The 24,542-nt window shown below is 36.1% G+C and overlaps 1 protein-coding gene across 2 annotated transcripts; it reads left to right on the top strand.

Annotated features, from left to right (window-relative positions):
* The first annotated feature begins 971 nt into the window (after window positions 1–971).
* LOC116321593 (sodium bicarbonate transporter-like protein 11) lies at window positions 972–23,780 on the top strand. Of its 2 annotated transcripts, none has more exons than XM_039620362.1 (20): window positions 972–1,316; window positions 8,242–8,292; window positions 9,060–9,152; window positions 9,507–9,550; window positions 9,750–9,969; window positions 10,079–10,160; window positions 10,252–10,375; window positions 12,468–12,677; window positions 14,108–14,192; window positions 14,285–14,410; window positions 14,509–14,622; window positions 15,259–15,391; window positions 15,668–15,741; window positions 16,231–16,510; window positions 17,861–17,967; window positions 18,268–18,433; window positions 18,599–18,772; window positions 19,117–19,312; window positions 20,033–20,202; window positions 20,622–23,780. In XM_039620362.1, exons 1-20 carry the CDS (start codon window positions 1,256–1,258, stop codon window positions 20,686–20,688), a joined length of 2,577 nt encoding a protein of 858 aa, XP_039476296.1. In that variant the 5' UTR covers window positions 972–1,255; the 3' UTR covers window positions 20,689–23,780. The 2 variants fall into 2 exon arrangements, with proteins under 2 accessions (XP_039476296.1, XP_031597346.1); XM_031741486.2 differs by lacking the exon at window positions 972–1,316 and adding an exon at window positions 4,915–5,086.
* The last annotated feature ends 762 nt before the right edge of the window (window positions 23,781–24,542 follow it).

The raw sequence follows: 24,542 nt of genomic DNA, 5'->3' as shown, positions 1-24,542 counted from the left end.
TACATGTATGTACGCATGTTGACAGACATGCACTTTAGACTTCCTTGAACTTTTTATTGTTGTTTTTTTTATTCAGGTAGCTTTGATATAAATAGCACTATCCTACTGCAATCAAATCATTCTGGATAATTTGTAATGTAGACTCAGCTATGAACAGCAGGCGAGTAATTGGATAACTTGCTGTGAAAATGCTTTCCTGAAGCAATTTTAATAGTGTTAGTAAGTTCAAGCAACTTTGGAAGAGATTTTTTTAAGTGTCCTCTTTATATGCTTAAACTTTTGTCCCCCCACACTGAAAGTGGTGAGAGGAGGTAAGAAAAAGACTTGAAAAATTAAGATGATGTGGAAAAAAGTTAGTTAGCACTCTGTTTTATGGATATGAGGTTTGTTTGAAGAAGCTCACACAATAAGTTACAAATTACACATGAAGGTAGATGATTGCACTAAATTTAGCTCCATTGGTTTAGGAGAAGGGCTCCTTGTAAGAGGTGAAGTCAAGGATATTTGCTCATTTGGTCCTTTTGTTTGCAACTTTGGATGATTGTGCCTTGTCCGTCTCCACTGCCTGCTTTAAACAGCACCCAAAGTGTAGCCACTGAGAACTGCTGAAAACTTGCACTAGACTAGACATACACTACTCTGAATTTGGATAATATGGGCTACAGAAACTATTTCCCCAGTAACTGCTTTAATTAGTTCACAACAGTGAGTAGCATTTGACTCAAAATAATTTATACGGAATTTATATGTATACTTAACATATGCAATAACTTTTTTCTTGGATTACAAGAAAAACATGAACTCTCACATGCCGATATCTACAATAATAGCAACCTTTAAATAGTGCTAATGAATGCAGAATTAGAAATCCTTGGTTTGAATGCCTGTGATGTTGAAGTGAATCATACATATAAACACTTCACTGGGGGAAAAATAGTTTGGAGTCACTGTTTAACATAGCAGTAAAACTTTTACAAAGCAGTCATGTTAAGATGGCAAAGAGTCCCAGTTTGCATTAAAAGTAGTTTCATTAAATATTCCGCCTTCCACATTATCTTATGCACTTAGAACCAACTCCTCTCTGATTGGCAGAGAGGGCATTAAGGTGCTATTTGTAGTGACCCAACTCCCTTCTACCTGTGGACCTGCTTGCAAGACCATTCAAGCTGCAGCTCTTAAAAAACAGCAACATCTTCCAGTTCTCCTTAACTTTTCTTTGCAATATCACTACCTTTTCCTGCATCACAAGAACTAAATGAAGAGCAAAAAGGAAGAACGGGAGATTTCAGGAGTCATCGTGAATCAGTTTGCAGAAGGTAATGATCATCAGACTGTATGCGGATAAGAGTTAAAAAAAGTTTTATGTGTGTTTAGTACTTGTACTAGTACTCTTTGTTTCTGGAGCACCAGATGATAGGACATACTTGGTAAAGTTTCTTATTTTCATGCATAATAATTTAACCTTAGCAGATACTATATTCTGGCTGTCATTATAATTTGATCAGTGAGAAATCTTGAAATTAGCATACCCAACATTTTAAACAGAATCCACTTATTTAGAAATATTATTTCTACCTAACATATTTAGCAGAAAATGAAATCAGACAAGTAGTTGATGAAACACACTTATTCATTTTGCCTGTTTGGAATGATAAAGGTTTTTTGCTTCCACACACTCATTATTGTAAATATGTAAATGTATGTGTGACTTTGTTATGTCAATGGTGATAATAAGCATGTGATAATAACACATTTTTATCTTTCAAACCATAAGTATTGATTAAAGGTCAACAGGAACAATACAACAAGAGTACTGCAAATAGTACTTCATACGTGTGGTAGGTGTTACAGAATCAGCACGAAGGAAATTTTTCCAAGGCAGTTCAATATGCATAAACACGCTCCACATGTGTGTCCACATGTGAGTCTATATTTAATGTTTGACTATTGCTGCTAGTTTTTCATGCCTTCAGTTATACATTTATAGCTTTAAGTCAGTAAAATATCGTCAACTCTCATAGGTCATCCAGTACTGAATTATGAAACTGCTGGAACTACTGTTCACAACAGGCATTTCTGCATATGCTGTTCAACTATTTATCATGATGAAGCATTGTGCTTATTTCTGTTATAAACACTGTGTTTTTCATTGAACAATGCTTATGTGTTTGTATTTGTATGTTTCCCCACAGTTATATCCCTCAGGATGCTTGTGGGGTTTGATTAATGTTTCACACTAGAGTAAGCCAAACTCGTTTACTTGCGATGAACCCCTTGACCACAGAACATTAGTTTATTAATGCAGTATTTCATTGCTTTCCTGGGTGCTTTGTTAGTGACTGTTAATGTGGTGATGAAAGGTCCACTATGCAGATCTTTCTTCCTTGAGCAGAAGTGTAAAGTGTTGAGGAGCAGTTATTTAGGTAAGATGCAAAGAGTCTTCTGAGTAGACCTTATGAACTGGAAAAAAAGGATTTTTTTCTCTGTGTTCTGATGGTGATGCTTATTTGAACTGATAAAATCTCAAAAATATCACTTTATTTTGCATATTTTATTTTGCAAATATGGCATGTGTGAAAAGTTTTATTCAGTGCATAATTGACATAGATAATTGACAATTGATTGATAAAGGCAAGGCGATTTTATTTAGAACCCTTGTTTCATACTCACACTACAGAGGCAGATTCATGGTGCTGCAAATTAACAACATAATACAGTACAGTTCAAAGTTGAAACAGCGCAGAACACAATAAAAGATTGACTAAGGAGCTTGGAAAGAAAAGCGTCTGGACTTCTTTGAGATGCTTGAAGACGTTTCACCTCTCATCCGAGAAGCTTCTTCAGTTCTAAGGGTCAATTGGTGGGGAGTCCCAGAATTGACCCTTAGAACTGAAGAAGCTTCTCAGATGAGAGGTGAAACGTCTTCAAGCAACTCAAAGAAGTCCAGACGCTTTTCTTTCCAAGCTCCTTAGTCTACGATGACCTGGATGACTGAGAACCTTCACAGACACAATAAAAGATTAAACATGTACTTATGATCAAGGTTTCAGGCCCTTGACTTTAATAAAAAACAAACAAACAAGCAAACAATAATCATTTATTTCCATATAGAAATTCAAATTAATTAAAGGTTAGTTTGTAACCATTTGCAAAATAGCTTGTAAAAAACCAGCAGTATGAGTCTGGTGGTCAGGTTACATTAACACCTAAGGATGAATGAGGAGTACCCTCTTTTAGCCACTTCTGAGAGTCTCAGTCCCTTACAACATGCAAAATTCAGTTTGCTATTATGAAATCCCCTACAGAATCCCAGCCTTGCTGCTGCCATGCTGCTTTAACACCAGACTCTGCTGCCATCTCAAGGCAAATGAGGGAATCACTTCTTCTTCTTAAACTGAACATTCCTCTGAAGCCAAATTCAAGCAGGAACACAACAAACAAATGATAGTCATCACAAAGTGCCTCCATCAGTACAGCTTCATTCAGTCAAATGAACAAGCTGCTGCTAGTCACCTTTACTTCCTATATGAATGTTAAACAAAACAGGTCAAATATTATTTTATTTTATTTATTTTATTATTTATGTTATTTCTATTCTCAGAAAACATCTAATCTTATATACAGCTCATTGCAAAATATACATCTCAATATAAAAGTTATTTATGATTTTGGAAATACATACTATGAATGCAACTTATATAAATATTAACTAAATATTCACTCTTATTATTCCAAATTCTGCACCTGTACAATGTCAGACAAAGGTATTCTATTCTATTTTATATTTTCGAATATTAAGTAAATTACAGAATTATATGTTTTGGTGTCAAGACACTACTTTTGCATCATTAGATTTTATTTCTAAACTTGCCACCGAGTATCTTTATTTCTTAACCAGCATGCAAGACATGCATTTAAATAACTGTCACAGCTATCTGTGAGAATGAAGATCATAAGTGGAGTTATTTTATACTGTAATAATATATAATATACTTTACTGTTATTTTATATCGCAAGTTTATAATATTGTTACTTAAACCTTAAAACGGGCTCTTTTTCACAGCTTTTGCCAGGTCTGTTTGTAGCAGACCTGGCAATAATCTATATGCAGAGTATGTGCATATAGATTATTAAAATAAAGATGTAGATCCACAATAAAATGTAAACAAGTAAAAATTCCCCTCAGAATCTACCTTAAAATAATTAAAGTGATTCTTATAGTGTAACTAAAGAATCTTGAGCATATTTTTAATGTTATGGATCAATAGTTTTAACACTGGTCATTTTTTTAGTGTCTTGATGTTCTTGGATGTGCATTGAATTATAAGGAATAATTTGAGCAGGTGTTGTGAAAAGAAATACGGTGTGCCAGTGAGGAATAAAACAGTGTCCAGTCGGTAAACAATGGAAATTTGAATTTCTTCTGAGAAATTCAATAACAGATGTACAGGACATGGATTTCATTACCTCGACTGCAAATGCGATTTTCATATTTTACTGGTCTCTTTAAATGTTTCAGCCTGTTATAGTGAACATTTGTTCACTTTGTCCTTGACTGATCTGTCAGAACCGGTTTGTGTACATCTAAATATACCCATTGTTTTTTTGTATTTATATGACATTTACAAAAAGAAACATGCTATTTGATGATTTTTGAATTGCTTATTGGTTTGAATGATTTAACGTTTTAGAGCTTACACATGATGCTCAAAGAGTTACCTTTGAAAATAACATACCAAAACCCTAAAATTGCCTTTTTAAAAGTTACTTGGAATATAGTCCATTTCATAGGCACAAGGACCCAGCAGAATCAAGCACCTCTCTCACCCTCATGCTTTCCCTTTCTGCCCTCCCTCTCCCTCTTCCAAACTCGTGTGCTCCCAGAGGAGGTGCAGGGAGGTAACTTTACCTCAGTATGTATGTATGGGCGTGTGTATAAAAGACGTGGAGGATGACTAGCAAATGCTGACGAGCAGAGCAAAGATAAAAGATTATGGGTTGACCTTTGGAAAACAAATGACCTAAAATTTAAAAAATCCCTGGAGAAACATGGAAGACAAAAAGGTCCTTACTTTTGTGCCCTCTGGTAAGTTTTACAGGAATGGAGTGAGGTGAGGAAGTGAAATGTGTCAAACATGTGGAGGAAGCCTTTTTAGAGTGTATGTGTGAATGTTTCTTTCCTGATTCTTTTCACTTGTGGTTACATTTTTAATGTCTTCTTGTTGTTAACAGTAAAACTACAGAATAGGAGAAAGATGCTTTCATTGCCCATAAAGTGAAAAGCAAAGCATATAGGTCAATATTTACAGTATGGCAATAAATGATACACTCATCTGCCATGCAGTGCTTTAATAACAGACCTGCAAAAATATTTCCAGCACCAGTTTTAAATCTGTTGTGTCACCAGGAACAGTTCAAGAAAATTATCCAAGTTATATATTTTTTCTTACTAAAATTTGGCTTTTCTTTACAAAATAGTTTTTCTCTCTAATCTTGCAGAGTCTTTACATCATCAAGTGCCCTAAGATGACTATTGTTGAAAACAACATTTACAAAGAAATCTACTGAATTGTATAGGCTCATGTTAATGGTAACACAATTCCACTGGCTGACCTGATTATTAGTGATTGTTATTAATTATTATTAATTAGTGTTTATTACAAGCCAAAATATGTCTAACATTAAAGGTACCAATATCTAAAATGGGACCTGGAACTTACTTTCATCATTGCCATTAATACGTTAATTCCTACTTGAATTTTCTCAGGTCAAGGATTAAGAAGATTATCTGGGAGAAAAATGTCTAATGTTCTAATTTGGCAAATCTCAAGGTTTTCCATTCTCAGCCCTTCGTTCTGTGGTTGGCGTTGGTGATAATTTCAATGTCAGAAAATCTACCAACCTCAATAACACCCCTGATGCTTGACTTTAGATTATTACCTAAAGGCTTCCAGGTTTTCTATAATTCAGCAGAACCTCCTTGTAATGAACATCAATTTGCTCTTTTAGGATTAGTACCACATGGCAAATAAAATTCTTTTGAAGTGAGCAAAACCTCCTTTCAGTCAGATACTTAGGTTGGTATAAATTATGTAACTGTAACTGTACTGTTGGTTTCTAATGTCTGTTTATGCAGCACATTTACTGTGCTGCATAAACAGACATTAGGTTATCCTTATCGGTACCCTTTGAGGTGTTGATGTGGAATGAGCGGTAGTTCCTCCTTCCTGTTATTTATATTATAACAAAGCATATGTCTGCATTGTGAACCACAGCGTACACACTGTTCATGGTACAGGAGCGTGCATCCACCATGGTCAAATTAAGTCTCGATAAGATTTTGCTTTAGCAGCAGGTATAGTAATTCAGTGTATTTTATTGAATGGTCCATAGGAGTATATCATTAGCTGACCTTCTTATTTGATAGACAAGCTATTATAAGTCCTTACATGTGAACACCATGGCCCTTCTGCTTACATAGTTTGACCTTGTGCAGTTCAGCACAGAGTTCTCAGATTTGCAGCTCAGCATACTTGTTTCCAGAGACCCAACAAGGATTCTCCTGTTTCCTTTTTCACAAGGACATAGCCTGCTTACAGTCTACAGATGGCAGTGTGGCTGTCTGTAAGAATAAATCATATGTTATGCTTTAAGACTTACAAATTTGGTTGATGAGATAGACCAATAACAGATAGCAAACAATGTGCAACAACAGAGGGGCGATTTGGCACGTCAGACTTCAAAAACTGTAAAATGTAATTTTAGATTCAAACATAGCGAGAAAAACATACTGAAAAAATTCAGATAATCCAGCGATTGATACAAGGAAATAAAACAAGATGCATTAGCACTCTTAATCATACTTAAACACTATTTTATTTTGAGCCACATGCCAACACCAGCATACTACTATCCTGATGGCAGTGATATCCTGCTTATAAGGCATAATGATCATTTGTTGTGTGGGCCGCTAGCCATAATAGATGATAAGCAAGAAGTAATAATAGACAAGCATTTCTGTCACTGACAATTCAGCCATTTTTTCCCTTATTTTTTCTTCCCCAAATGTCATTTATGTCCTCACCTCAACTTTCAGTAGGGACTAATCAGAAAGTGATGCCTTTACTCCTTTTGTTCACAATATTGATAAGGAATAATTTAGCATATTTACAATAATCCTGGCATTCATGTTTTCATGAGGCAGTTTCAGAGGTCACATCCACACACTGTCCTGGCACAGACGGCTGTGTAGTCTGTGTGGACTCCTGTGAAGAGGAGGAGGCCTGGGAATGTTCTATCTAATCTGCTTTGAGATATAGCCTTGCTCGCAAGCCCCTAGAGCCAAACAGTGCTTCAGGCAATGAAAACTCATCTGTACAGCTGCAGCAGTGTCTCACAGATACATGACCGCCAATACAAACATCAGACACAGCTGGCACTAGATTTGTTCTGTAACCGAGACTTCACAGATCTCTTTTAAGATTCCCAAGTTCTTGTTTTTTTTCCCCTCTCTCTCCACAGCATTACCATAACTTGACATCAGCTCCTTAATTTTCATAACAGCATCACATTATTTTGGAAAATCTGGAAGTAATTGCGCTTAGACGTGGTGCTCGCTTTGTAATAAGAATTTGTAAAATGTGTATGCAGAATGCATAAGCATGTGCAGAGAAAAAAGATGAAATCTTGAGATGCATCCTCAAATGAAAGTGAAACTGATTGTTGCTCTCGTGAAAAGCCACTGTTTTTGCATGTTTGAGTCCAGTTTCACACAGTTACCATGTTAACTGTGTCAAACATGTCACTGAAAACAATTATAAAGTGTCTCCTTTCATTTATTATTATTGAAGATGTTGTGGTTTCAGACATGGTTGGAGTTTTGACTGAAGAAAGTTAATATCCTTAGATGTTCTATTAACAACAATTTATGTTAACCAGTAGCAGTTTCTAAAGAATGTGCTTGATGTGTAAAAAAGAAACATATTAACACTAACACTATATATTAACACTCTAGTTATTTGGTACTTACATAGACATGAACTTCATTGTCTGAAAAAATATTAGTGATTCAAAATAGTTTATTCTGTGCTTATAGTGATATGATTCTAACTTTTGCATACTGCACCTAAAGAACTGGATGACAGACAATACAAACAGTGATTAAATCTTTAATATAAAAGACTGTGCTTGAAGTTGAGCGGGACATTTTGTAAACATCATATTTGTTTCTTCAATCCACAGAGGCTCCATCCACAGAGAGGCCAAAGAATGGCTACTTTTTCCAAGAGATGGGTGCGTATTGCTTTTTACAGCAGACTTTTGCTCTTTTATGAAGTTCAAGTGATCTGCACAGTAACAAAGATTATTTTCCCCTCAGGACGGTGGGGATCGTACGCGTCTAAATTTATTGTATCACTATTATTTATGCAGATGTCAGTTCTTCTCTCTGCTCACTGATGACCCATTTCACATGCTGGCGGGCACAGCCAGTCTGTTCACTCTGTGTTAATTAATGAATAAATAACAAGACAGATGATCTCTGAGTCGATGGGAAGAGTGAATAATCATAGCTCAAAGTTTGCCTGTGAAGGGTTAATTGTCTAATTCTGAGGCCATTTTTTCTTCCCCCATAAAACTAGCAATTGAGAAGCCACATTTATCTTCCATACAATGAAGGAATTTACGAGAGGCTGCTGTTGTTATATTGCTGCATGACTGGTTTAAGGGTTTTTTTTTTTATTGGCAGTCTCTCTCTCTCTCCCTCTTGTCAACAGATGGTAGAGTGGTGGGAGGGCAAAATAAATTGTCCCTTACTGAAGGCATTGTTAATGTGGCTAGCATAGCATCTTAACCTTGATGCAAAGAAGAGGTTTTATCTTAGTGTGATTTATCTTAATAAACAGGGTTGTATGATGACCTTTACAAGTCAAACAATTGTAAAGTGAAAATTTATTTATTAGATATTATTGGATTGTGCTGTTTATGAGATATAACTCCTCAGTTATATGTAGTGTATGTACTCTGGGACTTTGCTGTACTCATTTATGTTTTGTTCACAGAACTGAGGGATGGGGAGCAGGACTATGTGGAGGATTCACCTACTACCAACAAGGACCACATTTATGACAATGAGATCCAGATCAGTCCTTCAGGTCTGTCTTTTTTGAATTTGCCTTCATTCTGTTCAATTCAATTTTATTTATATAGTGCCAAATCACAGCATTTTGCATTGTAATGTAAAGATACTACAGTAATACAGCAGATGGAATTATTTAGTCTTGTCTTGTTTACTTGTCTAGGATTTGAGATCACATTTGACTTCAGCCTCCACCATAATCAAATCATGTGTGGCAGCTTTGATTCAAATGAAACATTGTTCAAAATCCAGAGTAAAGGAAGGAAACCTTTAGACATATGAAAGAAAAGACTGCATTAGAGCAACAGTTTGGTGATACTAAGACAGTCTTTGCATATAAATGTAATGTTTTGTGTTTCTTTTGCTGAAGATCCTGAAGGACTTGGATTTGGGCTTTTAAACACAACAAGAAGAGTAAGATTTACTTTTTTGTATTAATTTTTTTTATACCATTACTTTTTTTTCTTATTTAAACCACACTGCAGCACCAAAAGCACATTAAATAACTTCTTTAATGTAACTCAGCAACTTATAGCAGGCATAATCAAAAAACATTTCATTTCATTCATTTGCATCCATGATTTAAATAGCTTTTGTTCTTGCTTCCCACCAGTATGTTAAGCCCATGAACTTCGAGGAGGAAGTCCGCGCCCACAGAGACCTGGATGGCTTTCTGGCCCAGGCAAGCATCCTTCTGGATGAAAAAGCTGCCACTCTGGATGAGGTGCTAAGGCGAATGTTAACTCATGTTGTGGTCGAAGGCCGTGAGAGTTGGGATGTGGATGAGATCATGAACTCACTGTTCACAGACGCAGGAAGGAAAGAGATCAATGGTGAACGAGCATGTTACCAAAGAAGTCTAAATCACTTGATTACATTAAAGGCAACTAGAAAATGAGCATTCAGTCTGATTTTGCTGTTTATTGGATTATGCTTCCACAGTTCATCTTCTGTCAGAAACCATTCAGGGTGTGACGGCAACTTCTACTGGCATTCATTACCAGCAGTCCTGGCTTTGTATTCTGTGAGTTCATCTCCAGTTAAAGCTGTCTGAGGTTTAGTTCATGTCTCTTATCGGCTAACTGATTTCAAATAATACATTTCTTCGAATTCAGCTCGAATGTGAGGAATCTGCAGAGACGGCATGTCTGCATCACCCGCCTGGAGAGGCCACAAAACTGGGGTGTCAACTGTTGTGAAGCTCGCTACGTCATCCTTATCCTCGCTCCGCCTAGAACAGTAAGGTCAAATTCTCCACTCATCTCCTGAATATCATCTTAATTTTTTCTTAATTTGTCGATAGCTTACTTGTTACAAACAATTACTGTTTGCTTATGACTGGCCATAATTTTCAGTTGCATAGACCGAATGTAAAAGCCTGATGTAGCCACTGTTACATCACATATTGGCTTACTGGCTGCTGTTTGGAAGCCTTGAGTTTGTCTTTTTGGCCTCTTTCTCTTTGATTATTTACATTTTTTAATTTGCTTATTTATCCATCTATCCATCCTCTTCCCCTTATCGTTATCAGGGTTTCAGTGGGGCTGGAGCCTGTCCCAGCTACCATAAGGCGAGAGGCAGGGTACACCCTGGATAGGCTGCCAATCTGATGCAGGGCTAACACATAGAGACAGACAACCATTCACACTCCAAGTCAAAAATGTACCTTATTTGGATGAGTTATATGTCTCAATCCTAAGATGAAACTGACATGAGATTTTGTAACACAGTATAAGGTATAACTTCAGGAGAGATTTTGGTAAATGGTATTTATTAGATTTGACTTGTGAACCTATACATGAAGTTTTTTATGGTAATATAGTAGATAATGCTTCAAAATAACTTCCTAAACATGTGGCTGGAGATGTTGCCCAGCAAGCTTGATTGCTAAAGCTCATCCATACTTTCACTCCATGATCAGTCAAGCACACAGATACAGATGTGTGCTAGTTATGCCCAATAAACAGCTTAGGAGGCCAACAAATTTGAGAGGTTCCAGTTGAGCGACATGAATCAGTTGATGTTATGCCTAGAACACCGAGGAAGTAACAGCTACAGTTGTGGGCATTTGCCTGTCACTCAAAGAGGCCACACTCCTAATAAAACAAATATAAAATTTACTCTTGTATCATTTTCCATCTTAGTAATTAGTAATTACACACGCTTTAAAGCTGGTCATTTAACTTAAATTTTTTTGCCAACCTCAAAAGGCCATTTGAGGAACTTTGTGTTTGGTATTAACTTAATATTCAGGCTTGGACATAAATCAGCTAAGTCCATATTTATAATAACAATCAATTATTTATTTTGACAGTCTGTTTATTGTTTACTTTTTTGGTCAGTATTCACTGGCTTTCCATGACAGTTAACGAAACTCTTCACTTTGCCTGACTTCTTAGAAACCAAAAAAGATTCTCGACCTCAGTGAAGTGAATAAACAACACAACACAATTCAATTCAATTCAATTCAATTCAATTCAATTCAATTTTAAAGGACTTTTAATGTAAAAAATCTACATGCTGCTAATGGAGCGATGTCAAACTGTGTTTCATTGTTCTTGTAACAGTGACAATAAAGATCTATTCTATTTTATTTATATAGCGCCAAATCACAACAATAGTTGCCCCAAGATGCTTTATATTGTAAGGTAGACCCTACAACAGAGAAAACCCCAACAATCATATGACCCCCTGTGAGCAAGCGATTTGGCAACAGTGGGAAGGAAAAGCTCCCTTTTAACCCTTTCACACATAGTGGTCACTACAGCTATTCAAAGGCTGTTTTCTTGTATTTGTGTCAGTGTTGATGATATACTTGCACATAAACCACTACATTGGACACTGATGTGGCACTCCATACCAAATTAATAAGTCAAAACGTATGTTGTCCACCTAAGTGGACATGTAACAAACTCTTTGAAAAGTACATGTTTAAAAAAATGAAGTTATAAAATCTTTTTTCCATGCTAAAGATGAATAAAAATCCTGATTGAGGTTGTCATAATTCATGCATGAAAGGGTTAACAGGAAGAAACCTCCAGCAGAACCAGGCTCAGGGAGGGGCCCTTATAACCCCAACCATCCTTTACCTAATCCCACTGTTTCTGAAACACTAAACAAAAATGACACCGAATATTTAAAAAACATGTGTAATACATTATCCTCACAAGTAAGATCTAAAAGAACCCCTAATAAGTATTTCAGTGTTTTTGCTATATTATTAAAGATAAAAATCAGATGTGATAATTAACATAACATTGGTTGAAACCCTAAATTATGATTTAAAATGACAGAAACTAACAAAGCCAAACTTTGTTGTTGTGTTTTTCAGAAAAGCACCAAGACAGCCATTGAGGTGGGTAGAACATTTGCAACAATGTTCTCTGACATTTCCTTCAGACAGAAGCTTCTGGAGACAAAGAACGAAGAGGAGTTCAAACAGGAGCTTATCAACCACCGACAACAGCTCTCTGTAATCAGTGATAAACCGGTCATAGAGGAAGAGGAGGACTCAGATCCACGCAGGGGCAAACCACTCCAGGTAAAAATAAAGAAACAAGAGAAACATATGTGTAAATCTAGCTAACTAGTCACTTGTATTAACAAATTTCTCTACTGAGTGTTAGGTTGTTTACAGATGTGGAGACCACCCTCGCATTTCCCTGTTATTCAGACATATGTGGTGCAGTAATATAAAGTAGTTGAGCCAGAATGCCCAATGGAGAGCAGCTGGGATAAAGACTGAAAAAGCAGCCAAGTCTTTGATGGAAATGTCAGCTGAATGTGTGCACTTCCATGTAATGATAAAGCACATCATTAAGTCCAGTTTCTAAATTAAGATGAAATGTGTTTGTTCAGCACAAGGTGGGAGAAAGGAAACACCTAAGTACTGTTAAGCCAAAATCATGTAATAGGTTGTAAAAGACTTAAGTTTACAACAGGTTGTGGTTACACCTGATGTTCTGACTGCTTTCAAAACAGCATTTAAGTATAGGCTTGCTGCTGCCAAGCCAATCTTTAAGCCTAACCTGCAACCCTAGAATAGTATAATATGAAACCAAACATTATGGATGTCAGCACCTCAGTTTTATATCGTATTTCAGTTAAATTCCTTCTGAAATGTCTCCACCTGGATAATTTTGAAATACAGTAGTCACAAAGCTCAATTCAAGTGTGAATGTAATTATTTTTTTAAATACATTTTCTATATTCTGCGACAGAGGTTTGTAATGGAAGTTTATGTTTGTCATCGCTTTCAGATCATTGTTTTAAAAAAAGGAGAAAAAAGTCTATTTTCTAAAATACCGAGAATATAAGAAGAGGAGAAATCCAGTTTTACTTCCAAAATATCTGTGCCTATTTGAGAACCTGGCTTCATGGAAGCAAATGCTATCAACAGTTAGTTTAATGCACCTTTTTTCTTGTTGTTGTTTGTTTTTATGTGTGCGTTTTGGATTTGAGACACTACACTTGTATCCTCAGATTATTTTTAATAATCTGTGAATGCACTGATGTTGTGACAACTGCACCATATTGTAAGGGATCCAGGGTCATTTTACATGAAGGCCAAACCATTTTCTAGCCAAATAAACATTTCACATATAAGTGCAAATTCCTGGTAGATTATTTTTTGGTGTATTTGTAATATTTACTGTACGTGTAGTTGTAATGATAAAGTTACAGCAAAAACATTTTTATGTCCACTGGGTGGTTGTTTTTCCCTTCTGATAAGTCTTCAAACTGACAGATACATTACTCAAAATAGCTTTCCAGTGTCTTTGTTTATCTTTTCACTGATACCTAAAGCAACATGCATGAACAAAGTCTATGGCATTTATGCTGCCCGTACTTTTAATGATGTATAAATCATAAATCATGGCCACAGTGTACCAGCATACTGCAGTCTTTTATACAATGACTGCATGTTTATGGTATGTCAGTGGGCCTGACTATGTTCTACCTTCTTCGCAGTGCATATATTTCTTCAGATTTGGTAAGGGTGTTTATGATGACCTCCGCCGCAGACTGCCTCTATACCCATCAGACTTCACAGATGGTACAAACAATTTCCTTCGCATTTCTATTTGGTGGATTTGTTACTGGTATAGCTGTTATAGCTTTAGTAACATTTTGTATAATATAAAACAGGTATAATTGGAAATGACCGCTCTCTCTTGAAGTACACCACCACTGCAATTTTCCTCTACATTGCAATTCTACTCCCTGCCATTGCCTTTGGTTCATTGAATGATGAAAGCACAAGAGGAGAAATAGGTATGGGATTTTTCTTTACTCTTAATTTGGCACCCAGTATGAAGCACTATGTTCAACAACGTTAATGAAAAGGACGCATCTGTTTCATTCAATAAAAGATGTTCAGAAGACCATTGTTGGCCAGAGCATTGGAGGAGTGATCTATGCTTTGTTTGCTGGCTCACCGCTTGTCATTCCGCTGACTACTGCACCACTGGCCATCTTCATAAGCGGTATGTATTGCTTGCTATGATTTATATATCAGACTATAGAAGTTGGATTTTTGAAAAAGTAACATTTATTAAATAACAAATAACTCATAAAATTAGTTTGCTTTGAAGTTTACATGGTGGGATTAGGTGCAGCAAATGAGGTCAGAGTCAAGCCTGATGGCTGACATTAGGCAGCATAAGCAATTAAATAAAGTCATTAATGGGCCACAGCAATAAAGAAACGAAGGCAGTCTGAAATGACTTGATGTAACTCATTATCACATATTTTGGCTTAAATGTTGGTTTGCAAGGATCCACCCACAGAGACTTGACTAATCTCTGCAGACCTCTTGAATCTCTTTTGAATAAAATTTTTAGGTTTTTATTTCATGATTTGGTTTTTTAAACACCATCTCCAGTCACCACAGACAGCTGTTGTTATATAAAAAAAGACTCCTGATAATCTGCTTCATACATCACCTGCCTTGCATATAATTAATACTACAAACAGTAGTCAGATCCGAGAATTGACCCTTAAAAATGCAGGTATTAATTACAACAACTCGCTAAGCAATATGTTGACACTTAAATAGTGGAATACTCTTGAAATTAACAAGCTTTTATGAGTTTGTGTGTGTGTTATTGTATAATTTGCAGTCATCAGGGGTATTTGTGATGACTACGACCTCGACTTTGATGCTTTCTACGCCTGCATCGGTTTATGGAACAGCTTGTTCCTCATCCTCGGAGGCTTATTCAATGTCAGCCTGCTGATGAAACTCTTCAAACGGTAAATACACACTCATAAACAATATTTGTTACTATTAAATATCACAGACAGAAGGCCACTACTTGTATCTAAACACTGAAGTGAACTGATAAACACTAATCTGTTATTACTTGTTGTTTTCAGCCTTAATCAGTAATTTTCTTTAATTCTCTCATGCCATTGTAGTCATAATTTTCCACTGAAGTTAATGTTTTGTCTGCGGTTTGGAAAAAAAACACACTTTTGATACAACATGAATGATCGCACCATGCTTCTTTTGCTTCTCTTTTCTTCCAGCTCAACAGAAGAAGTGATTGCATTGTTCATCTCAATTGCATTTGTTGGCGATGCGGTGAAAGGCACAATCAAAAGTGAGTCCAACTAATGTCAGACGAGCACAATAAAATCTTTTTTGGAAAAACAAGCAAATAGTAGAAACAGAACAGTATTCTATGAGAAGTTATATTATATTAACACAAAAATAATAGTTCACAATAATTTTTTCCATAAGTGTCTGTAACAAGTCAGGAAAAAAACACATGTTGGATTCTTAAGAATTTTTCTTCTGAGCCTCAGGCTCTTGTAATTTTCTGCCAATCGACTCCAAATTGAGCAATGCTTGAGTAACTGTAAATATGCAGAGAATGACTTAAAGGTTATTACACTAACCAGCTCTTACATCTGTAAAATACTAACTGTAACTGTATGCTCTAGATTATATTTCCTGCTACAGACTTTAATAAGTTCCCGTGACTGTGGGATGTGTTCCACTAAGATCACATAGAGCCATATCTTGTCTTCTAGTTTGTCTTTAGTGACATCCCTTTTTTCTTCTTCCATCTTTCTACTCCACTTTCTAGTTTTTCACCATTATTACCACGGGCCCATTCTTACGACCACAAACAAAACACTGGTGCTTCAGCAGATTAATGAGATTCTAGACAGTGCAAAAAACAAGACAGAAACCATACTGGAGCATCACAGTGAGACCGGGATGATGTCAGGACATGCAGAGGGGCACGAGTCAATCTTCCTGCCTGAGTCTTTGGTGTTATGCACAAGAGAAAGACCCATCCTCTGTCTCCTGCTCATGTTGGGGACTTTGTGGCTGGGTTATACACTCTACCTCATCAAGAGGAGGTAACGTTTGTTCACTTATTGTTTCACATTATGGATATCTGAACCATTTTATAGCTTATTTTATCATATCAAAATATATGTAGTAAGCAGAGGCGCAACTCTATTTTTTTTTTCTCCTGGGAATGCATCTGTCATCTTTATAAAAGGACGATAAAGTTTCACCCGGTGTAAATACCACATTAAATGTACAAGTTCCACATTGAAATTTGAGCGTTTTATGAGCAAACTGTGCTTCAGTACACCTTACATGCAAGAGAAAACAGTATTTCAAAACATACCAAATACATCAGGGGAAATACTCTGTTTTTAAAGTGCTGCCCAAAGCAGACTCTTTTCCATCTGGAGTAGTGAAGCCATAAAAATGTCATGTCTTGAATATTTTAGTCAGCTGAACTGCAATAATAGAAAGATGGTACAATCAAATGTGAAAGATATATGATGTGATACAACCAGAGATGCTGTATGAGATATAAAATGGAAAGCACTGCCACATTTTTAACACTTAGTATTTAAAGTAGAAGGATGTATTGCAGTATAACAATGTTATTCTTTAACTAATAACATGAAAGCTGTGTTTTAACTGTCGTCCATTTTATATTCAGAATTTTAAAAATCTGCAGAACAAATTTAAACTCTGTTATAAGCAATTACAGAAAATGCACTTATGTGTGCAATGCTGAGTTGAAATATTAAAGTTATCAGGAGCTTTACTCCACTATGTGTGACTAGACTATTTGCTGTTTTTACCTAGTAGTGATTTTAAGCCTGGGTTTAAATTAACAAAGGGAATTGTATAGTGTAGTAGATAAATAGCTAGTTACCTTTATCCACATCAAAAGAAGCCATGTAATTTATGAGACATCCAGCCAGGATGTCCCTAGAAGAGCTTGAGGAGGTTGCTGGGGAGTGGTTCGGGCATCTCTGCTTAGACTGCTGCCCCCATGACCTTCACCCAAATAAGCTGAAGCAAATGAGAAGATTTGTGATAGTTACTTCCACTTCTCCTCATACTAGCTGCAAATAGGTTCACACAACCTACAAAACAAGGACAAAAAGTGCATCCCAAGACTGGATTGCAAGGTTACAAATCATGTGCAATGAATTTCACCCTGCAGTAATATTACTGGAATATGTGAGTTAGATATATGTGACTCTGTTATCATGCGTTTCTATATCTGACTCCTGGGATTTCATTGTTCTTTTTCCTCAGTGGCAGCTTTCAGCACTTGACATGAATTATTTTCCAAACTCAAAGAGTAACTGCAGTAAATAGTGCTGTAAAACTACTTGTAGAAGTCATTACACCAGAGTTGCAAAACGCTGAAATATTTATCGCTATTTTCCCAACAGCCCATATCTGAATGACAAAATCAGAGAGGTGGTGTCTGACTGTGCTTTGCCTGTGTCTGTGCTGATACTCTCCTTCATTGGCTCCTACCTTTTCATTGACATACAGCGTGAGTATGGATCTTTCACATGAAAGAAATGATAGAAGAGTACTCATGAGGCTTAAAGTCACAACCCTGGCACTTTTTTCACTGTTCATAAATCCTCTGTTGAAAGGGGAAAACATTTGCTTCAAGTGAACTTTAAACCCAGTCTGGGGATTTTGTGTGTGTGAGAGATAGACACAGAATTTACGCATTGCTTTTAAAACAGAGACTACTAGCAGAAAGGTTAGTGTTCAAGCATTTATTTTTTTGTGTTTTCATTGTATGTTTGTAACAAGCTTTCTGTAAATTTTTTGCCTCTATTAGTTCCCGTGTTCAGTGTACACGATGGTCCGATCTTCAAGTTCCCTCCATTTGAAAAGCTGTCAGGAATGAATGCACTGAGTGCAGTTGGTCTGGGGTTCCTACTTGCTTTGCTCATCTTTATTGACCAGAACATCGTCATTTCACTGACACATGTGCCGGAACACAAGTACGAGCCCCACTTTATGTTTGAATTCTAAACTATGAGAAGAACGACACACAGCAGAACCTGTGATTTAAATGTTACCTTTACAGTATTTGGTATTGATGCGTGAACTGCTGTGCCTTTACTGACAAACCACTTCAAGCTTATGTGTGTGAACATCTATACCAGGTTGCTAAAAGGCACAGCATTCCACTGGGACTTAATGCTGACTGGCTTCATTAACATCCTCATGTCCTGTCTGGGGTTGCCATGGATGCACGCTGCTTTCCCACATTCCTCTCTGCATGCCCGTCAGCTTGCCAAAGTAGAACAGCAAGTAGAGAACGGACACCTCTACACGACGTGAGTAAAGTTAAAACAAGGTGTGCTCTGACAGACAGAGCACATCTCACGGAAAGCATCAGCTTTTATGAATGCTTTTAACACTCAGTTTGAAACCTTTGTAACAGAGCGTCAGTTCAAAACTAAGCAAAATAACAAAATGGTTATGTGGTATAAAGAAACTCTGGCTTATGTCTGCAGCAGATGTAGTGTGCATAGTTGCCCATAAATTTTTTAATGCTTCAGTGATCCATTTAATTTTTATCCTTTCATGTTGGATTCAAAAGCTGATCTTATAAATTAAAAGATATAAAGATTGTTCTGGGTTGCTCAAATAACTCATTCCTTTCTTTTTCTCTCAATAGAATTGTTAGTGTGAAGGAAACACGTTTGACCTCACTGGTGGCCAACATCTTGATCGGCCTGTCCATGTTCATGCTGCCCATTCCTCTGCAGTGGATTCCCAAGCCTGTCCTCTATGGGCTCTTCCTTTACATTGCAGCCACTTCACTGGACGGAAATCAAATGGTGGACCGCATGACCCTCCTGCTAAAGGAACAGGTGAATATGAAGCAGATAAGAAGAGTGTGGTTTGGTTTACTGATCTGGTTGCTAATAAGTGCCAAACCTGTTCCTCATTCTATTATATTGTCTCTTTGTTTCCTTCGTATTGATTGAGATTTACAAATGATAACCAGTAGTAGTGTAAAAAACAAAATGAATAACTAACTAACAAATAAAAAAGTAGAAGAGTGAAGAAACTAAAATCCAGCAGAAAAAAACACCACTCTTCTGGGAAAAAAAGAAAAGTGAAACAAACATCTCTTGTTATCACATGACTGATCCCACTCTTGTTATATCACAGAACTTTCATAAGATAAGTTGGTACACACCATGGCCTCTCATAACAAGAACAACTTGTTTTTAATGAGTTTTTAGAAAACAAAGTTATTTTTGTCATAAGAGTTTATCATGGTCTGCTTTAAATAGACAAAATATAGTACAATAACATGGCACATTTTTGCATAGCAATGAGTTTGATGAAAATAACAACATTTCTGTAAAATATAAAGCAATGCACTTCTGAAAAAAAAAAAAATGCAAATGTTGCACGACAATTCCAGAGCTTACAGGAGTATTTAGCATACCTTTTCTTCTCAAATGGTAATTTATGCTGCAGCAACAGGTGTGCTATTATATACAAATCTTGGCTTGAGAGGGGTATTATAGTTAATCTCACTTAAAACATAGTTAATCATATCTTATTCTGTCTCTGTCTAGACCTCCTATCCTCCCACTCACTACATTCGCCGTGTGCCTCAGAGGAAGGTCCACTACTTCACGGGGCTGCAGATAATCCAGCTGATCATTCTGTGTGCATTCGGGATGTATCCTCTGCCCTACATGAAGATGGTTTTCCCCTTGCTGATGATCCTGCTGGTCCCTGTCAGGTGAGATAACCCAGGCCAACAGGGGGCAGAGTGGGAACATGAAAATCTGCATGCATCCTTATCTGCAGCTCATTGGCAATGACCTCAGGAAACACAATTTTATGGTCCCATTTTTGCAATTAGGACCAGTTAGTGTTAGAAGAAATTCAGTACAACACGACCTTCTTAAAAACAAAACAAAAGAAAATTAAATGTTTTACATGGAAAAAGTAGTATTAAGCATTTACTTTGTCACATTAAAAAAAGAAAGAAAAAGGGGACCACTCTGTCTACAGTTATTTTTATTATATACATTCTACGTGTAGAAAGACACACACATACAAACACACACACAAGAGGTGATATTCTTTCTCTAAGTACTTGAAGATGTGTTGTTTCCTTTTAAATAATACATGCATTTTTAATGTGTTTTCTCTCAGGACGAGCTTGCTTCCAAGAATGATTGAGGCCAAGTATCTGGACATCCTGGATTCACAATACATGTAGAACTTTAAAGCAATTTCATGACAAGATTCAGTTTCTCCAGGAATAAATTATCTGATGAAGACTGCAAGATTTCACTATCATTTAAAACCATCATTTGCTTTTTTATAGTTCATTGCAAATGTAACTTAAATGTAGCTGACTTTACTATGGAAAATCACTGCATATTTGTTGTATGTAACATTTTAACTTTAACAAAGGTTTTCATGCACAGAGAAGTGTTTCGAGTAGCCCTTGACAATGAGTGTAATCCCTTTAGAATTAAGTGGAATTTAAATTTTTATCTGAAATAACAGTGGTATTATAGAATAAAATCATATAGAATAGTTTTGTTAAGAGGGTAATAATTCACAATTATGGAGACAAGAAGGAATCATTATACAATAGGTAATTTTAAGTAGTGCATAATTTTAGTGGAAAAGGAAACCACAAATGTAAATGTTAAACTGCTCAACTTTTATTGTTAAAAAACTGCAGCGTACTTTTCACTACCTTTAATTAGACAAAACAAAAACGGCGAAAAATTGCAGAAGTAACAGACTGAAGGACTAGAGAAGCTCCCACCTCCTCCTCAAATGAAACATTATCAGAAATAAGGGAAAAAAGAAAAGAAAGAACAAAGAAGAAAAGCCAAAGACAAGAAGAACAAAAAGAAAGCAAATAAATGAACTACAAATAAAAACATATAAATTAAAGTATTCACAGTTAATAAGAATAATTTATTGTTACTTCTGTTGTGTTCAAGTTTGGGTTTGCATATAAATAATAAAAAACGCATAATTCTATTGGACTCTCTGTTCATTCACATTGATCAGTTTTTGTACTTTGCTTATAGTCCTTTTAAATGTTTGTGTAAGGAAAAAAAAACTAAGTTTGACTTGGCTCCATGATTGTGGACCTTTGATGGACCTTTGCCCTGCAGTGTTTGCTACTCTGTATTTTCTCTTGTAAGTAGAAACGATAGAATAGTCCTTAATCACATTTTTATGTCCAACATAAAAGAACTGAAACTTGAAACTTGAAAGAACTTGAAACTTAAACATCTGCGATGCGAACCAATATAGTGCACAATAAATGTGTAAAAAAAAACAACCCAAAAAACAAGGTCAGCTACATAATGTGGTCCATGCTACTAAGGATAACACATATTTACATTATAAAATGAAGAAAGTTTAACAGTTATTTCCACAAAAATACCTGGAAATTGCAGACTAATTAAAATTAATTACATTATAATTTATGTCTCTTTTCTGTAAACTATCTGGCAGTTATGCACTACTTACAATTAATTACATACTACTAAAGATTATTTTTGAACTGCTTAAAACTACTTAAACACAACTTATAATTATTTAAAGTTTTTTTTCCTGTAAAATATAGTTACACGCTGCTAAAAATTACTTATGCACTACTTAAAATTACTTACAGTGTAGTTATTTTTTTCTTTCCTTTAAAAACTTGAATCATTACCCCATTAGTTTAGTGTATCAGTTGTATGTACATGTTTGTTTTATTACATGGTATTACCAGGTAAAATACATGGAAATTCTATTTAATTCTAGGGAAAATCACTCTTAGTTGCAGGCTGTATTATAAAGTGCTAGGGGAACCTGAAATTGCCATGTTAGAGGCTTTCAGCACTTGTGCCCACAGACCAAAACAACACTTTTGATAGTTACTTGGAGGGAATCAGTATTGCCAATGAAAGAACAGAATATTGGTGGGATTTTCTTTGCAGCCAGTGTCTTGAGTTCTCATTTGCAGACATTACAGACACAAGTGACGCTGCACGGGTTTGGAACACATACTCCATCAGGTCATTGAAATGTGTTTTTCGATTGACCAAAGCCAGTTGTATATAGACTGTACAATATTCTTATGGATGAGTCCATCAACAGACCAACATATCATACTGCAAACTTTTATTGTTGTGGACAACTATGATATTTTCCCAAATTACAGTGGGAATCTGGGGCTTTAAATTATTTGTTTGAAGAGTCCCTTTCTATATGCCCAATAATTAATATTTGGTTAATGTCCCTAAGAAAGAGGCATTATTTAACCTTGGTTGGTGAATTTATCTGAAATCTTTTTAGCAGTTGAATATTCAGTTTTCTTTGCACCTACTGAACAGTAGGTTGATTCAAATGTTAGTTTGACACCACTCACCACTCTTGGACGGTCATCACAGTATACATATTTGAAGCAGAACAAATAAACTATTTGTGTGATATACAATCAAACTTTTAGTGCTTCTCGAATGTATGTACACAGAAATGCAAATGACTGAAAAACACAGTAACAGAATCTGTACATGAGCTACCTGTGTTCCTAAGCGTGTAGGAGAGGTGTAGCCAGCACAAATAATAACATATTTTCAACAACTACATATATTGTAAAATCCAGTGTCTCTCAAAGAGACAAACACACTTTCCTTTCTGATAGTTTTAGCTATAGACATCCCATGGGTATGGACTTTGGATCTTGGAGAATGGCCCTATGAGCTATTGTTTCAGTGGCAGGTAGCATGTTGCTCTTAGGAGGTACAGAGTAGGTCCTTGTAAAAAGGTCGAACAAACTCCTTTTCATTATTTTCATCCATTGTGGTCTTCTCAAGAGCTGATCCCTCAACAGGAAGGAGGTAGTTGAGAAACAATGTCATCAGGATGTTCAGATGCAGTTCAGAATGAAAGCCTTTGATAGTCTCAGTAGAATGGCATCATGGTCTTTCATTCAAATCAGTCCAACTGTCGACCATTCAGCCTCAAAAATCCAGCATCACTTTTGGAACTTGGGTTCAGAAGGTCAAGTGAACAAGTTAACATAGTTTTTTTTTTTTTTTTTTTTTTTTTTAAATCATATTTTGTTAATCCTTTCATTTGAATTTATGTATAGAGTTGTGTAAAGAAGACATGCTTCAGTTTAAAATGTGATGCTGATGCTATGATAAGGGATGTGATAACTTCTGTGTAAGCTGAAAAGCCTGTGTGAAAAAGAAATTCTAACTGTGAAGGTGTGAGTTCACACTAGTGAGTTTCTGTTCAAAAACACTGAAGCCAGATTTCACAAGAACCACTCCAGCATTTAGATGTGAAAAAGAGCTTTTTATTAAACTCCATAAAGATCTATAATATGTATCGCATGATATTTTACAGGTATTTGGTGTTTGTGTTAACATTTTTATTATATCACGCCTGTTTAATACTCCTAAAGCAAAACTAGGCATGCAAGAACAGCCATAGCAAAACATGCGAAGTCTCAAATGCTACTTCACATGAGTGCAGTGCCTTCCTTCAGAGAGATGAGAACCGACAGTTATAAAGCTAAGAATAATAAATTTCCCCAACAGATGGCGGTAGAGGTTTGCCTTTTGGCAAGGTTTAAACTCAGGCCTGGCAGATAGTAGATGTATACTCATCCATCTGTATGTTACAGAAAAGAAATTTATCAACCAGTAAAATAAATGTGGATGGTAAACTTAAGAATGGAAAGATATAAAGAATAAGCAGAAGAATCACCACTTTTAGATGTTTTGTCAGGTTTTTGCTTCATTTGCTTCCCATGAAGCCACCTTTGGCTGCAAACAGACTATTTTACTAATTTTAGACCCATTTTGCAGCTTATGCTGTTTATTGCACCGTTAAGACATTGACTGCTTAATCATGCCTGTTTTCTGTATTAGTCCTGTATACTGAATGGTATGAATGGACATGTGCTTGTAGGGGAAAAGCAAAATAAACAAAAAGCCTCTTTTAAAATGGTGCAGCAACAAAGCAAACACCAAGCAAACAGCAAGCCATGGAAACAGTTATTGAATCTGAGCTGGGAATATGAATATGGATGCCACAGAAAAGATA

This window comes from Oreochromis aureus, linkage group 2 (assembly GCF_013358895.1).
Source record: "Oreochromis aureus strain Israel breed Guangdong linkage group 2, ZZ_aureus, whole genome shotgun sequence".
Classification (NCBI taxonomy): Eukaryota; Metazoa; Chordata; class Actinopteri; order Cichliformes; family Cichlidae; genus Oreochromis; species Oreochromis aureus.
The sequence above is the reverse complement of the archived record's forward strand: the minus strand, read 5'-3'. Positions and strand labels throughout refer to the sequence as shown.

Bases quoted from the DNA above. Each gene is read 5' to 3' on its own strand.
- LOC116321593 (XM_039620362.1), top strand. From the start codon at position 1,256: ATGAAGAGCAAAAAGGAAGAACGGGAGATTTCAGGAGTCATCGTGAAT. The intron at 10,376-12,467 runs GTAAGGTCAAAT...TGTGTTTTTCAG, and splicing joins TCCTCGCTCCGCCTAGAACA to AAAAGCACCAAGACAGCCAT. The intron at 20,203-20,621 runs GTGAGATAACCC...GTTTTCTCTCAG, and splicing joins ATCCTGCTGGTCCCTGTCAG to GACGAGCTTGCTTCCAAGAA.